A 15,354-nucleotide genomic window follows, 5' to 3' on the forward strand; every position below is an offset into this window, starting at 1 on the left:
AGGTTTATTCCGCCACTCGCGTTGTGCTACGCGTCTTGTCGCGTGCGTTTTGGATTCGACCGAGTCTTTGCCCTCTTTCATGCTGGGACCAAACGCCAATTACGTCGCTCAACGCTTTCAGTCTCTCGTCTGGGCATGTCTCGACAACGACCTCGTCAAATCAGCAGTATTCTACGCAGAACGCTTCTACTCTCAGGACCCAAAGAACCACGATGCACGGCACCTCTATGCAACAGCTTTGCTAGCCGCCAAGCAGACATATTCGGCCCTCCACCTCGTCAACGTGTCGCTCGATGAGCAGTGCACCGGATGTCTTGAAATCAAGGCAAAGTGCTGCACAGTCCTCGGCAGGTTCAGACAGGCTAGAGAGGCACTAGACGCCACATTGCAGGACCCAGCTTACATCTCGACAGGTGTGTATTCGTCAATAGCTCGCTTTCACTGAGGCTGACAAGGTTCTGTGTCAGCTTCGTCAAGCAGTCGAACATCCAAGGCATTCCCGGAAGCAGCAGCTCTCCGGTGCAGAGCGGGAAACGTGGCTCTCAAAGGGAATCAACCCAACAAAGCCTATGAACATTTTGTTTCCGCCCTCAAGTTGAATCCATTTATTTGGGAGGCAGTAGAGGGTCTATGCGCGATTGGTCCGTTTAATTTGCTCTGAATCCATCCTTTACTCATCCTCTTTCACAGGAAGAATACCGGAGATCGACGTCATAATCCCCCCGCGGCCTCCACCCGTTAAACGAGGCCCGCCAACCGAAGAGTTTCAGTTGCCAAAGGGCGGCCCTGTAGCAACAGGAGCGGGCTTCTTCACACCAGAACCGGGCACTGGAGGAGGCGCCGGGAATCTATTTCGGGGGCTCAAACCAGAAATCTCACAACCTCAACCATTTCGTCTAGAGTTTCCCCGAGATTCAATGTCAGTGTTCTAGTTAATGACGCAGCTCAATGACTGATTCATCGGGCTCTAGATTACCCAGTGACACATCGACATTTCTACCAGACAATTCATTCCAACACCCCCGCACAGTCCGCTCACAACCCATCAACGCCGTCCAAACTCAAATCCCGAGACCACTTTCATCGGCAGATGAGGCAGGTCCTGTTCAGAAACGCCTTCGCTCCACCTCACGACAACCCGAAGCTAGTAGCAAGCCAAAATCGAGCAAGTCCACTTTGGACGATCCCTTGAAAAAGGCACGCGCACGCCCGGCCTTGTCAGTTGCTAACATCATCTCATCTTCCAGTCATTCTCAGCCAGTGAACACTTCCCGAACAAACACAGCTCTTGGCAAGAGTAACACTCAGCCGAGTGCTGTCCCCCCGCCCACACGCCGCAGTAACCGCCTCCTGAGCGGGAACGGAGCAAAGCAACTGGGTCTCCCAAAGGTAATGTTCTCCTTAGCCTTTTCGTTCCCTGCAGGGTCCCATGTCACTTTGCCTAATCACGTCTTGGTCTTGATAGGCCCCTACTCGCGAGCGAAGACGACCTGTAGCGCATGCACGGACTAAATCAACAGCGAACGATGTCGAGGAAAAGGACGATGAAGCCGTGGCTGGAAGTGAAGCTGTCGATTCGACATCTCCACCGTCTGCACTATCACCCCATTCTGAAGGGTCTCCTGCACCCAGTGGCTGGACTTTACTCCAAGAACAGCAAGCGCAGGAAGAGTACGAGATCGAACTAGCCGACCACGCTATCTACGAGTTGGTTCGTCAGTTCGCATCAGCCGCAAGGCGATTGGCTCTGTACGATTGCAAGAGGTGTCTCAAAGAGCTCGAACGATTACCGCCAGCACACCAGAAATCTGCATCAACACTGGTCATGATAGGGAAGGTGCATTATGAGTTGCAGGATTACTCCTCGGTTAGTCTATCGAGTTGCTGGTTGGACAGGGAACGGTTACTTATCTCATATCCTGTGCTACATTCAGGCGGAACGAGCGTTTAGGAGTGCTCGCGAGATTGAGCCCTATCGGTTGTGGGATATGGAAGTGTACTCGACACTTTTGTGGCATCTGCAACGGAACATCGAGTTGTCCTACCTCGCGCAAGAACTACTCAATATCAACCCTCAATCATCCCAGGCATGGATCGCCATCGGGAATTTGTTCTCGTTGCAGAAAGACCGGACTCAAGCGTTGACATGCTTCAAGCGAGCGGCCCAATTAGACCCATCGTGCGCATATGCGTTCACACTGAGCGGCCACGAGACGATTGACGAGAACTTGGACGTGTCGACGACCTTTTTCGAATCAGCGCTTCGTGTTGATGCGCGACATTATAATGCATGGTGAGTCGCCTGACCTTTACTCGTGGTATTTTTATTTCCCGGCAATAATTAAAATGACTATAATAGGTATGGATTGGGAACATGTTATTTACGAGCGAGCAAGATTCGCCGGGCGGAATACCATTACAGGAAGGCCCTCGAAATCCACCCACATAATGCCGTAATACTGGGATGTGTAGCCATGGTCAGTAGTCATTTTGTGCCATCTGCCCCTCGGAGACGATGGTTTTAGGGAGTGAGGGGATGTACTGACCGGTACCGGCTGTGGACAGACACTGGAACGGCGTCAAGAATACGACCAGGCGCTGAGCTACTACAATAAGGCAATCGAAGCATGCCCTGAGAACGCCTTGGTTCGGTATCGACGGGCGAAGATGTGGGTCTCGATGCGGAAGTACAATGTACGTGTTTACTCGCACACGAGTCCTGATGATTTGCATTAATTCGTTCCTCCTTACTCCTTTTCGCCGGCGTTATCAGGAAGCACTAAAGGACCTAGAGCACCTTCGACGGACGACGCCGGAGGAAGCGAATGTTATCTTCCAGTTGGCCAGGGTGTATCGGCTGATTGGGGATGAAGTCAAGTCGGCACAGGCGTTGGCTGTTGCGAGGGACATTGCGCCCAAGAGCCTGAACAAGATGAAGCGGCTGCTAGAGACTGTGGTAGACGAGGGGGACGACAAGATGGATGAGGGATGATCGGACATTGATGTGTACAATATTATTACTATCTGTGGCGACATTTCTTGTACAAATGACTAGTTTAAAGGATAGAACGAGAAGAAGCGGTATGAGCTGAAATGGCACCTTATCGTCGTGAGCTGGTGGGCCAGCCGAGTTCGGACCGGCTTGGTTTGGTTCGTTGCGGTTGTTGACTCAGTGGTGGTTCGTGCGAAATTTCAAACCCCGCTGAATACATATAAAGGGTAGTGAGGTCAGGAAAACAGCTGAAACACCTCCGTCCACACACCCAAAATGTTCGCATAACTAGAGTCCCTTAATTTCGTCGCCCGTCCACCCTTGGCCAAAGTCTTTGTGACCGTCTGGCAACCATATATCATCGAGAATGGTTAACAAACTCGTTCGTATCTCCAAGAACGGCTCCCTCCTATTCGAACCCGAAATCGTCTACCGCATACACCACTTGTGACACCGCTTCTCTGTCCTTTGGTATGTTCTGTCTGTGCCATGTTAGGCGCCCAGAAATGCTCATAAAACTGCGTTCCAGTCGACCGACCAAGTCTACCTCGCCGCCGCCACCCACAACAGCTTTGTAGTATCAATAACCGCGTTCAACCGCCCACACCACCACCAACAGCAAAACAAGAAATGACAACTGATTCAACTTCTCTGTTCGATCTCGCGCGAAATAAGCTGCAGACGTCCTTTGGTGGCCATAAGGACCGATGCAGCTTGCATCGCTGGGTGTTACTAAAAAACTCCATCATCAACTCCACTTCCGCTCTCGTTTCCAGCGCCGTCGACGCCGTCTCTGAGACTCAAGTTTCCTCGTATTCTGAAGACTTGGACGACGACGATAGTGTTTCGGACGAGGTGTTAAGCTCGGTGGCTGGAGGTAGTGTCCACAGCTTCATGTTTCCCGACGCTGGAAACTTGGTCGAGGCCGGCCCAGCAGACGCTCACTCTTCGGAAGCCCAGTGGCTCGACTCTCTTTTAGAAGCTCTCGGTGACGATGACGACGACGACTTTGGACCAGATTCGGATTCGCGAACGGAGGATGAGGACGAGCAACTGTTCAGTCCTTCCGCTTCGCCCATGTCCTCGTCAGACGATCTCCTCCCCTCTATGCACAATCATCATCCTTTCCAGCAGCATCAGCATCATTCTTATTTTTCTTCATTACCTGTATCATATCCTATTATTGACCCCTACCCACCCTGCCATCCCCCTCTTGCTAGTCCATATGCTTTCGACTCTTCTTCTCTTTCGTCCCTTCCCCCTCCTTACGAAGACCCGCTGCCCTTCTCCGACGATGTCGACGACATGCCGGTTCCTGACACGATAGAAGACAACACCTCGGACGACGAATCGGACAGCCCACCAACGCCCATGGGTGGATCTCGCTCTTCGCTCTTCGACGTTGACGTGCTGGACGCAGCTTCCATCCCTCTTCCTCCAGACCGCAGCCGTTTGAGTCATGGCGCGGCCGTTCGTGTATATGATCAAGATTCCTCCTCGTCTTCGTGCTTTGGGCCTTCTTTTGATCCATTACCTTTTTCTACTAACGACGTACATTCCACGTATAATCTGTATTCAGAGTGTTAGTGTCGTTAATCATCCCCTCCCCCTCCCTATATATCTCGCTCGTGATTTCTTCTTGTGCATCTTTTTGCTCTTCTTTGGTCGTTCAGTACCTTGTGCATTATTACTCCTTTTTTTTGTTCAGTCTCGGGCCTGGTCTTGGTCTCTCTCTTTCTCGCTCTCTCGTCTCTCGCTCTGACCCCTTAGTGTCTCCCTAGTCGTGTTATCTCACCACATGTGTTACCATCTTGTAGCTCCTCAGTGTCCTCAGTCGTCTCCATGGCTGGTATGGTGCACATAGACTTTTGAAGCAATACCATCGTCATTTTGCTCAACATTGGTGTGGACTGTACAGAAGGTCTCGGAGATGAAGGTTACCCAGTGCCAGCGGTAGCCGCGTTGTCCACCCTTCTTCCGCCACCGAGTTGGCTTTGAGCGCCCATGTCAAGAGAGGGTTCGGCACCTTTGTGGCGGGAAGTGGGCTTCTTCGATTGCGACTCTGTCGGTGGTTGCGGTATCGAAGCCAGTATCTCTTCTAGCGCCTTGCTGTCATTCCCCGTCATCGGGGGAGGGAGGTACTGAACACACGTATTATTGAATGCGGTGGGCCACAGCTTCGACGCTGAGAATGGGCGGCACTCCAGTTTCGAAGCTTCCGGAGCACATTGGGAGTCAGCGCAACAGTACGCAAGAAACTCGTTTCGGGTGCACAAGGGAGATCAACCCACCGATATGAAAGAGATAAGGCACGTTGGCTTTGAGTTTCTGACTCGGATTACTGTATTCGAAAGCGAAGATCAAGTCAGTTTGCATGCAGCATGACATAGGGAGAAGCGAGGAGAAGGTATAGGACTCCAGTGATTTGAAATTTGAAATAAAAGGTTAAAAATAACATTAAGCTTTGAATGAATGTTAAGAAAGAACCCATGTCCCTTTAACTTCTTTCGAGAAAACGGCGAGGCAATAGCCTGAAGGCAACTGGTTGAAGTTATGTTACGCACCTATCGATGTACTCGGCGAGCCGATTTCCGACAAGGATAAAGTTCTTGAGATTGGTTTCGCTCCAATTGGTCGATATGATAGAATTGTATAGTTCCATGTCGCAGTGGAGCATGAAGCATAGGGTGGTGGAAGACAGCGTGTAGCGCCCATCCTAGTATCAATATGCCCCATAGCGCATAGATTGATAGGGGAGGTGTGCAGTTTGATTGCCAGGGGGAGTGCGTCGGGGACCGAGGGAACGTTGCACAATCGACAAATGGAAAGAGTGTATAGAAAAAGAACGGGCGTTTATCAATTCACTGTACCCCGGAATGAAGAGAAGGAAAAGATACGTGCTCTATTTTCATCCAGGACGGTTAGACCCAATTCTTTGAACAGGGATTTGTCTTCGTCCGTGAACACGGGGTCGTATAATGAGATATTCTCATTTGTCGTCTACAAGGCGCAGACCAAAAAGATCGCCGTCAATTCGTCGTCATCCCATGACCAGCGTAAGAGAGGACATCAGAAGTGCCCCCATCTCCACGAAAGAAGCCAGTGATAGATACACACGAGGTTCAGATGCTGTGCTGTCTCCAGAAGAAACGCCAACTGAGCATTTGCGTTTGTGGAACTTGTCGGGCTGCCTAGACCGAGACAAAGAATTCGCAATGGATCGCAGTCCGAGGTAGTGGCAGGCGAAGCCCTGGTACTGGGGTACAGGGCTAGCTCGCGCAGCGCATCAGATAAGGTTCCTGTTAATCAGGGCAAATGACCTTTATTAGACGCCCAAAAATCACTCGTGAAATATTCCACAGACAACACCAACGGGAAGCATCCAGAAACCACTCCTCGTCCTCTTTACGCATATTCTCCCGTAAGCGGTTCAAAACTTGTATAGGAGGAAGGCCCAGTCGATCTTTCAGGATCGTCCTTTTGTTGTTCTTCCGGTTTTTCCTCGACTTGACAGGTGTGAATTCTGCATATGCAAAGGCCTTTTCAGCCGCTGTGTTTTTGTCTCCGGGAGAACGTTCCATTTTGCGAATTCTTTGGAAATAGACCGCAAGTCCGGGCCTTGAAGAGAGACCTGAGAGGAAATAGAGAAAGGAAATCTCAAGGTTATCGACACCGTTTTGGAAAAGCAGTTCGGACCCCCGCGCCCCTCGCTCGGGAGCTCGGGAGGACGCGAGCGGAGCGTGTCGACCTGGGAACATTACATTGACAAACAAATGACGGCAGTGAACCAGTTCAACTCGCTACTGTTGTGTTCTCACGGCCCAGGCAGACTTGGACCCGCAGGCTCCCATCGGCACAGGGTCCTGCTCACTCCTTTGTGCAGGGCGGATGCATATTGGTTACCCAGGGTGGTAATCATGCACCGGTAGCTTTGACTTGTGAAAACACGAGTCAAGGGTACCTCTCTTTTTTACGGCAATCCAAATAGAAGACCATTGAACGCGGGGGTGGGGCTTCGTTCAGGACTCGGTTAGCCCTCAGGTGAAGGCTGTTAGGGTTTCGACCGGTATGGTAGCACTGAACATGCCCATTTCGCACCTGGTCACACGTTTCGGGGTACCTCCTCGCTCGGAAGTATACACCTGGATTAGAACAGCAGGTATCGTGCATAGTAGAGCCGCTTGGTGCTGTAATCACTCACAGCGCTTACGGGAAGCTGATTGAAGCCACTGTTTGCGTTAACCTTTTGGAGAGCCAATACTCCGGCAGCTGCAGTCTGATCGAATCTTGCGGCTGGTGAAGCCGGGGTAGAGGATTGACTATCCTTTTGAAGGTAGTTTGACAGAGTCGGCCGTAAGAGCGGGAACGGAGAAGATGTTGTAAAGTAAACAGCCGTCCTATCATACCCTCGTGCCTTGCTGGATTAAGATGTCTCTGTTGGTGAAAGGTGGTTCCCGAGTCAAGAACTTGGCAGAACAAGGAAGTTCAGCATTTCGAGGTAGATCACAGGATTCACCGCGTTGACATACGTCCGGACGTTCAAGGTTAAGAAGCTTGTTGTTATCTATAAGTCGTTAAATCCTCGCAGTAAAGCGGTAACGAATCGGATTAACAGCGTGCTGCCGCCAGCGATCATATACACGAAACCTGTTCCGAGTCTATTAATCATTTGCAGCCCAAACAGCTCTGAATCCAGATTCGTACATGAAAGTACCGTTACACGGCGGCCTTGCTCCAACGAGGAAGTTAATTTTAACAAATTCCAATCCGTTCCCTTCCTTTCCATGATCGCAAGACAGATCACAGGGACTTCAAAGCCCAAAGGTCATCTCCAAGGTAGGCGATGGTCTCGACTCCTACGTCCTTGTTGATTCGCTTGATGTCTTCTGTCGAAAGTTTGGTCACGCCAATCCCAACCGCATGCTCCTTCCCCTCTGCGTGAATCGCGACCACTGCGCCTGCAGGCAAAGCTTCTTCAGCAGGTGGGAGCCACCCTCCCTTGGACGTGAGACCGGGGCACATCATATTTGCACCTGCAAGCAGGAAGCGAATGGCACCGCGGTCAATCTTGACGGTCGGAAGGATATAGGGATCTAATAGACAGGGTTGGAATCGAATCGAATCAGTCGAATTGTACAAGGCGGGCCCGGAGCGCCAAACGACATAGAAATCAGTCAGTAGCAGTCCCCGGAAATGATTCAAGGAGATCATAAGACCGTACTCACACTGATGCAATAACCTCAAAGTGGGGAAGAAGGGTCCATCGAAGTGTTGGAAGAATAGGGGCTGCCCATGAACCGTGTATATGGAGATGTGCTCTCTGCTGAATCCGCCAATCGTGCCCCCACCATCCCAATGCGATCAAAGTAGACATCGAGAGAGAATGCCGCCCGATGTTCCATAGGTCGATATACGAGGATCAGTCAAAAAGTCAGCTGCCAGTTTCTAAAACCCTGAAGGTAAGCTGATGCCCCTTGGCTTTCGAGGGCGGTCGCTTCGATCCCCGGAAGTCAAGGTAGGCGAGACTGACCATTTGACATGGACAAGTCCTTCTTTCTTTGGCCAAATCGCTTCAAGCGTCTCTGGTTCTATCTTCCATTGCGACAGGATAGAATTTCGTATGGCCCTCTGAACCGATGTTTTCACAGGGACTTGCCCAGAGATGTCAGATGAGGCCGAAAACCTAGAAAAGCAGAGTCAAATTGAATGGGAACGCCGTCGAGTATTTTAGGAAAGCTGAAGGATTTACTTCTTGAACATGAGTCTGGAAACGTGTCGAGAATAAGCGAGATAACGGCCTTTGTGAAGTAGAGAAGATGGGAGTTCAGATCAAGGGACGGACGGCGTCGCAGTGTCATCGATGAACGCTCCTTCGGAGCTCACGATCACCTGCAACAACATACGAGTCCGTCTCAGTGATATGCTTCTTTGTATTCAAAGCTAGAGGTTAAGAACTTCCATTCGTTGATTGCAGAATTGATATCAAAATACTTCTACATTATTGTTTTGGTGCTAGTAGTACAAGGAAAACAGATTGAGACGATAGCGGAGCGAGGAGCTACAGAAATGTAAATACATGAACGAGAGACAAAACGATGCCAAGCTACACAACGGGGGAGAAATTTACGTTTCAACTCGCACCTCGAACACGAGGATCAAGGGTCAAAGTGCCATGATCAGAGTTGTGAGGGAAAAAAGAGGACGGAGCTAGAGACAATAATCAGGACCAAAAGAAACCGATAGAAAGTCCAGTAGATCAGATATCCTCGTCCTTATCTTCCATTTGCGAAGGCTTGATCATGCCGGGAATCCTCATCGCTTGTTCGCGTTCAGCTTCCAACTTGCGTTGCTGCTCGAGTTCCTTCTCTTCCAAGTAAAGCTCAGAGTTGTCCCCAGACGAGAACTCCTTGAGTTGGATAAGGAAGTCGCGGAGGGCGAGCTTGAAGCGGCTGATATCGTTGTTGTTTTCGTGAAGGGCTGTGACGAACGTCTGCACCTGGGAGCTAAAGAGGGAGTCAGAATACTAATGGCCGCGGAGGAGTCCGATCACATACTCTTGAACATGAGGGAAAGCAGACTTGAGGAGATTTGCGGTATATTGGCGAAGGAACACGGAATTGGTCATCGAAGGGTCTGGCACTTGCGAGGGATCGAAAAGCGGGGATTGGATGACACCCATCTCCACGAGTTGGAACATCCTTGCCAATAGCAAACTCTGGAGCTTGAAACCGCTCTTGTGATCAGCATCGGTGAGAACGAAGAAGATATCTTGAACGATGCTAAGGAAGTATTGCTGGAAGAAGGCGTTGGTCACGGCGGGCTCGGCGGCAGTTGCAAAGTTATTAACGACTTCAAGACAGACTAGAAGGGGTTACGACGCGTTAATCAAGGCTTAACGTCCAAAAACATTTCGACTTACTGTTCAAACCGGTATCGGCGATGTCGCGCATGGTGTGCTTGATAGCCCAGATGATACTGTCCATGAATAGCTTGAACTGAGCCGGAGGGATGCCCAGCAACGCTGCAGAAGCAACGGTTAAATCGACCTCTTTGGATGAAAGTGGCCAATAACTTACCAGGGAAGCAATTTTGGTTGATGGCTCGGAGCAGCTTGAAGAAACCAACACGATGCTCGGGGTATTCTGCAAAGTCTTGGTTGATCATGTTGAGTGTAGGCTCGAACACCGCATCGAGGATGGCGGGGACTTGTGGTGTCAGCAAAGGCTACAGCAAGGATCAGAGCGAACTCAAGGGCTGATAGACGGAAAGCAAACGCACTCCTAGACGGGAAATGATAGTGGCCATAACATTGAGAACCTCGGCATCTCGAGCCGCTGGGACGTTTCGGTTGTAGTCTCCCAGAATGGCATCGAGCAATGGGGGCATAAAGTTATTGTTCACGGCCTCGAGGTCTTCTGCCTTCTTGATATAGGTCTCCATAAGCTTCAGAATCTCTTTCTTCACTGTTCGAAGCTGTCGAATCTTGGGGGTCTTGGTGGCCATCAAACCTATGAAAAACATGAGGTCATTGCCGCAAGGAGCAGTAGAGCAAACGCACCCTCTTTGGCAATCGTCTCGCTGATAATACCACTGACTGCCTTGTAGAGACCAAGCATGTCCAAGAAGATTCGGCCTATCTGAGGAAGATAAAAGCTTCCAATAGATGTACAGGCGGACACGTTGGTCTTGAGAACATTTGCAAGAATCTTAATGTTATCGGTACTCGACAAGACATCCAGGTTCTGAGCGGCTTGGGCCATGAGGGAGTCCCACTAAAACAACTCTTATCAGTATCAGAATTACCAAGGGAGAAGAAGGTCATGCTTACAGCATTATTGGGAAGCTCCATGAGCTTAGCGATGAGTTTCTCTTGCTGAGGTTTGTTGGGCTGGGCAGAGATCATGTAACCCACAGCCTCGTAGAAAGTGTGGACCTAGAAGCAACAGTGAGAAAGCTAGGTGTCACTGACGATCGATCGGCGTACCTGTTGTGGGGAAAGGTCGACAGTGATTCGATGAAGGAGGCGCAGGATCTCGTCGATGAAGGGCTCGGACTCTCCTGACTGCTGCATCACGAAGTGGCGTCTGCACTTTTGGGCAATCTTGATGAAGGTATCGCAGGCCATGTCTTGCACACCTATTGACCAGCGTTAATCCTGGTTTTCCTGGAGAAGTGAAATTAAATCATACCTTCGTGGGTCTCGTGCATGAATTCGAAGAGTTTATTAACGACAGTCTTCAGGAATTTCCAGTGTGCCTTCAAGAATCGAGGGTATTGGCCGACAATGTACATGATGTCCGAAGCAACGACAGCCTTGTTGTCCTTTCCGCGCTTGATTTCGCAAAGGCCCAACAAGTCCTTGATAACAGTTACCAAGAAGCGCTTCTCGGTCTCCTCGTCTGCCTCGACGTTAAACAAATTCAATCAGCAGAATGAAAGAACTTACTCATGGCGCCGGAAATGGAACCAATCGCCCAACACAGGGTGTTCAAGTTGTTCCATGACCATTCAGATCCGTCCACTTGCTTGGCCAGCTTTTCCGTCAAGATGGTTTCGGTATCGTTGACGTCCAAGTGGGTAAGATAAACAAGGAGCTCCCTCATGGCCTTGTAGAGCACGATGGTGTCACTCTCCTTCATGAACTCGCGAACAATTTCACCTTCGTCGTTCTCAACGATCAAGACCTAGAAAATGGTGAGTTTGATGCATTGAAAGAGTTCCCTTTGTGACACACCTCCTCGGGCTTCACCATCCGCTCGATAACAACCAAGCGAAGATTCGAGAGAACTTCGCTGTAGATGTTCTTGCGAAGAGACATGCCGTTCAACATATTCTGTGCACCACCGTTGCCCAAGCTCAAGCCCATCAACAGTCCAGAATCACCGATCGGCAAGGTCTGGATTTCGTCGTAGAGCTCAGCGACAAGCTTGAGCCAGTACTCCAAGCAAATCTTGAAGATTTCACGTTCGTCGACTTGGGAGATCTTGACCATGTAAAGATGCGCGTTGAGCAAAACGTCGCGGTTTGCCTCTGTTTCAACAGCGCGAAGATGGTTGGAAAGGAAGTTCGAGAGGAAGAGGGCAAGATTGAGGACAAGTTCTTGGCCTGAGTCGCCTGCGTTCGCATATGCCTGTGCGATATTGGTGCTTGGGGGGATCATGCGGTTCACCGAAGTCATGACCATGGCGAAGAGGATAACGAATTTCGGGTCGTATTCAGGTCCAACGTTCAGGGCAGCGATCTCTGCTAGGCATTTGAGCGTCACGTTTCGGAATTCGGGCGTTTCAAGGAACTGTGGAAATGCGTTAGTTAACGCCACTCAAATGAAGACACGACATACGCGATTCAAGAGCAGGTCGATGATTGTCGTTTCGAAGATGTAGCCCAATGGAATCCAGTTCAGGAATCGGAGCAAAGTCTCCAGCGTCGCCTTGATCAATGAAGCCTTTTGGGCCTCCTCGAGTACTTCCGAGCAAAGTTTGAAGATTTCTGAGAACTCGCCACACATTTGATTCTTAAGGTGCTTGATTTTCGCCTGCGTCATTTGTTCTGCGGAGAAGTCGAAGATTTCTTCTGACAGCAGCTTCAATATCACCATGTTGTTCTCACAAAGTGAAAGGCTGGTTTTCGAAGCTTCGACCAATTCCGAGATAAAGTTGGGCCAGTTGTGTGGCCATTCTTGTTTGAGGATCTACAAATGCATTGAAGTCAGAAATTATTGGTATTTGTTCGGTTACCCACCTGAACCAGGGCCAGATTGAGCTTATTAATGTAGGTCTTCTCCTTCCTCAGAGAGACCTCGTCCGATGCAACCTTGACCGTCACTTGAACAATGAAATTGCGGATACCTAGCCATACCTGTGGTGAGAAGGGCCAGTGATAATTTATCAGAACTGAGCTCACCCTGTCGCTGGCCATCTGGTAGTGTTTTCCACCGGGTCATGATCAGTTTCTCCAAGATTTGCAATCCGATGTACTGCAGCCACAACGAACGATGAGCGGGAATGACTGGACGGGCAAGACGCGTCACATACCTTTGATTGAGGGAATGATGACCTCTCTAGGATGTCTGGTACCCGTGTCCATGAATCCGGATGTTCCTGGAATTGGGTGAGGACTTGCTGAGCCATTTGTTGCTATAACGGGAATCGAAAGGTCAGTTGTTGGCGAGGAATTAGCGAAACGCGGTATCGCGGTAGATCCGACGTACATCTGGGCCGCCTCCCGTGTAAAAGGCCGTGACGACCTTATCCAGGAGCGCTACATCGAACTCCCTCGAAAAGTCCAATAACCCCTACAGTTCCATGAGCAATCTAACCGAGGATCATTATCAAGCCACCCACCTCCATCCTCAGGCGTTAAGTTGTTGGCAGTCGTGTCAGTATCTGTTGAGTGTTCTGAACGTCGAATCAGCTGTTCGCGATCGTGGTCGACGATGAGGTCGTTGTCCAAGTTGGGCAGAGGGTCAATGGCGTTCAAACTAGAGAGAACCTGGACGAACGCTGTGTCGCCGGGATCACGGGACCGGGAGCTTTCCCACGGTCCGGATCGCCCTCTCCCGCAGTCATTCTGACGTCAATCGCATTAGCCGCCGAACCACAACTTGCAGTTCTTCCTGGAAGCCATCACAAACCTCGTGGCCAGATGTCATCTCCTTCTTATCTGAATCCACCACGACCCAGTCCAAATGACCACCGAATTCGCTGTACCCGACGTCCAAAAGGCCTGGGTTGTTGTTGCTCAAGGAAAACCTGAACGAGCTTTGCGATTCAAGTCGGACTGGCCAGTCACCAAGAGACTCGATCCAGGCCATGTTCTCGTGAAGATACAAGCAGCGGCGTTGAACCCAGTGTGAGCACCTTAATGGCCTTCAGGATAATAGATCTTATTCCAGTTTACAGCGGGTACAAGATGATGAAGCTTGCTCCCAATTTTGTCGCCAACCGGCCCCACGTTGCAGAATACGATTTCGCAGGAGTCATTGTCGATGAGAATGACTCTAACTTCAAGAAGGGGGACGAAGTTTTTGGATGGGCGAACACAGGTATGGATGAGAGTACTCGGCCGGAGCATTCTTTGACATTCATTCTAAGCTTACCAGAGAATCTCCAAGCAGGGGGCTTTGGCAGAATATGTTGTTGTTCCTGCGTCTGAGATCGCTCTCAAGCCAGCCAACATAACACCTATTCAAGCTTCCGGAATCACGCTTACAGCCATCACCGCTCTGCACTCCCTGGACCAGGCTGGTCTGGAAGAGGGTCAGACCATCTTGATTAACGGTGCAAGTACTGCGGTTGGGTCATTCGCTATTCAGCTTGCGAAGATCAAAGGGGCCAAGGTTGTAGCAGTTGCTTCAGGGAGGAACGAGCAGTATGTTCGAAACTTAGGCGCCGACGAGGTACGCACGCGGAAGTGATCTATATACAGCAATTATACTCAGTGAATCCCTCGCAGTTCATCGACTATACGAAAGTTGGCCCCCTCCATAAATATCTTGAGAAGAGCCCTCCCTCGCCGAAATATAACGTCGTCTTGGAAGCAGTAGGGATCTATGACCCATCGTTATATACCTCCAGCAAGTCCTACTTGGCACCTAACGGGGTGTACTTGTCGGTTGGTCCTCAGCCGAAACTGGGGTGGAAGACAGTATGGGATACGTTGCGGTTGTTCACCGTCTTCCTCCCTTCCTTCCTGACAGGTTATAGGACAAAGTTCGCGTAAGTTGTGGCTTGTATCTAATGACTTCGGCATTCTCATCGGCTGACAGGATCCCCGTGGTTAAAAATGAAGAAAACAGGCTGGAGCGCCTACGGGCGTGGCTGGAAGAAGGTGCGGCTGCATGTCGTTCTTGATGTTCTTTCACTCAGCCATGCATGATCGTAGGGAAATTGAAGCCCGTGGTTGACACCGTGTACAACTTCGAGGATACACTCAAGGCGTACGAGCGTATTATGAGTTCCAGGGCCACTGGGAAGGTTGTGGTGAAGGTTGACAACTCTCTAGAGTCCTGAAGTTCCAGGTTTGTCTATTCCTCTTCCCATAAGCCTACACCTCTGTACATGTTTACTTCCCAAGACAATCACTACTTATGTCCTGGACGTCCGCCTCAGTCTCTCAGCCATACTGACCAAGGTTATCCTCTCGGCAATCTGATCAAACTCCGATTCTCGCTTCCGGCTTGGATTCAGCTGAAATTGGTCTCCCTGACCATGCTACGCGCCCGCTGTCGCCGTCAATGTCGTTGGACAGGCTTTATAGACGGTCAATAGTCTTTACCAGACGATACGGAGAACGTGGTCTCGTGTTACCGGAATTATATGATCCTGGAGCGGCCAGCGTTCTGACGTCAACTGCATTAGCCG

The 15,354-nt window shown here is 50.2% G+C and overlaps 6 protein-coding genes across 6 annotated transcripts; 3 read left to right on the forward strand and 3 right to left on the reverse strand.

Annotated features, from left to right (window-relative positions):
- Positions 1 to 79: 79 nt before the first annotated feature.
- Positions 80 to 2,992, forward strand: CC1G_03915 (cell division cycle protein 27/anaphase promoting complex subunit 3; the record flags this gene model as incomplete). The annotated part of the gene is made up of 7 exons (XM_001833646.2): positions 80 to 413; positions 1,031 to 1,389; positions 1,466 to 1,867; positions 1,935 to 2,293; positions 2,360 to 2,477; positions 2,566 to 2,694; positions 2,774 to 2,992. 7 exons carry the CDS (start codon positions 80 to 82, stop codon positions 2,990 to 2,992), a joined length of 1,920 nt encoding a protein of 639 aa, XP_001833698.2.
- A 264-nt stretch (positions 2,993 to 3,256) lies between these two features.
- On the forward strand, positions 3,257 to 4,579 carry CC1G_03916 (hypothetical protein; the record flags this gene model as incomplete). Its single annotated transcript, XM_001833647.2, has 2 exons — positions 3,257 to 3,463; positions 3,522 to 4,579. Exon 2 carries the CDS (start codon positions 3,623 to 3,625, stop codon positions 4,577 to 4,579), a length of 957 nt encoding a protein of 318 aa, XP_001833699.2. The 5' UTR covers positions 3,257 to 3,463; positions 3,522 to 3,622.
- Positions 4,580 to 4,929: 350 nt separating this feature from the next.
- Positions 4,930 to 5,654, reverse strand: CC1G_03917 (hypothetical protein; the record flags this gene model as incomplete). The annotated part of the gene is made up of 3 exons (XM_001833648.2): positions 4,930 to 5,207; positions 5,284 to 5,333; positions 5,557 to 5,654. 3 exons carry the CDS (start codon positions 5,652 to 5,654, stop codon positions 4,930 to 4,932), a joined length of 426 nt encoding a protein of 141 aa, XP_001833700.2.
- Positions 5,655 to 7,553: 1,899 nt separating this feature from the next.
- Positions 7,554 to 8,779, reverse strand: CC1G_03918 (malignant T cell amplified sequence 1). Its single transcript, XM_001833649.2, has 4 exons — positions 8,742 to 8,779; positions 8,218 to 8,675; positions 7,697 to 8,085; positions 7,554 to 7,639 (listed from the first exon to the last, which is right to left on the reverse strand). The coding sequence occupies exon 3, from the start codon at positions 8,015 to 8,017 to the stop codon at positions 7,793 to 7,795; it is 225 nt and encodes a 74-aa protein (XP_001833701.2). The 5' UTR covers positions 8,018 to 8,085; positions 8,218 to 8,675; positions 8,742 to 8,779; the 3' UTR covers positions 7,554 to 7,639; positions 7,697 to 7,792.
- Positions 8,780 to 9,248: 469 nt separating this feature from the next.
- CC1G_03919 (Crm1-F1) lies at positions 9,249 to 13,341 on the reverse strand (the record flags this gene model as incomplete). Its single annotated transcript, XM_001833650.2, has 17 exons — positions 9,249 to 9,495; positions 9,547 to 9,853; positions 9,912 to 10,013; positions 10,069 to 10,216; positions 10,271 to 10,500; positions 10,551 to 10,764; positions 10,821 to 10,925; positions 10,977 to 11,128; positions 11,182 to 11,391; positions 11,439 to 11,676; positions 11,727 to 12,284; positions 12,333 to 12,683; positions 12,734 to 12,840; positions 12,896 to 12,968; positions 13,027 to 13,128; positions 13,203 to 13,286; positions 13,336 to 13,341. 17 exons carry the CDS (start codon positions 13,339 to 13,341, stop codon positions 9,249 to 9,251), a joined length of 3,234 nt encoding a protein of 1,077 aa, XP_001833702.2.
- Positions 13,342 to 13,679: 338 nt separating this feature from the next.
- On the forward strand, positions 13,680 to 15,003 carry CC1G_13974 (quinone oxidoreductase; the record flags this gene model as incomplete). Its single annotated transcript, XM_002911889.1, has 6 exons — positions 13,680 to 13,843; positions 13,894 to 14,036; positions 14,086 to 14,390; positions 14,447 to 14,709; positions 14,760 to 14,821; positions 14,876 to 15,003. The coding sequence occupies 6 exons, from the start codon at positions 13,680 to 13,682 to the stop codon at positions 15,001 to 15,003; spliced, it is 1,065 nt and encodes a 354-aa protein (XP_002911935.1).
- Positions 15,004 to 15,354: the final 351 nt, after the last annotated feature.

Source organism: Coprinopsis cinerea, assembly GCF_000182895.1.
Source record: "Coprinopsis cinerea okayama7#130 chromosome 2 map unlocalized cont3.2, whole genome shotgun sequence".
NCBI classification, from domain to species: Eukaryota; Fungi; Basidiomycota; class Agaricomycetes; order Agaricales; family Psathyrellaceae; genus Coprinopsis; species Coprinopsis cinerea.

Coding starts and splice junctions, on each gene's coding strand:
- CC1G_03918 (XM_001833649.2), bottom strand. CDS start 8,017: ATGATGTGCCCCGGTCTCACGTCCAAGGGAGGGTGGCTCCCACCTGCT.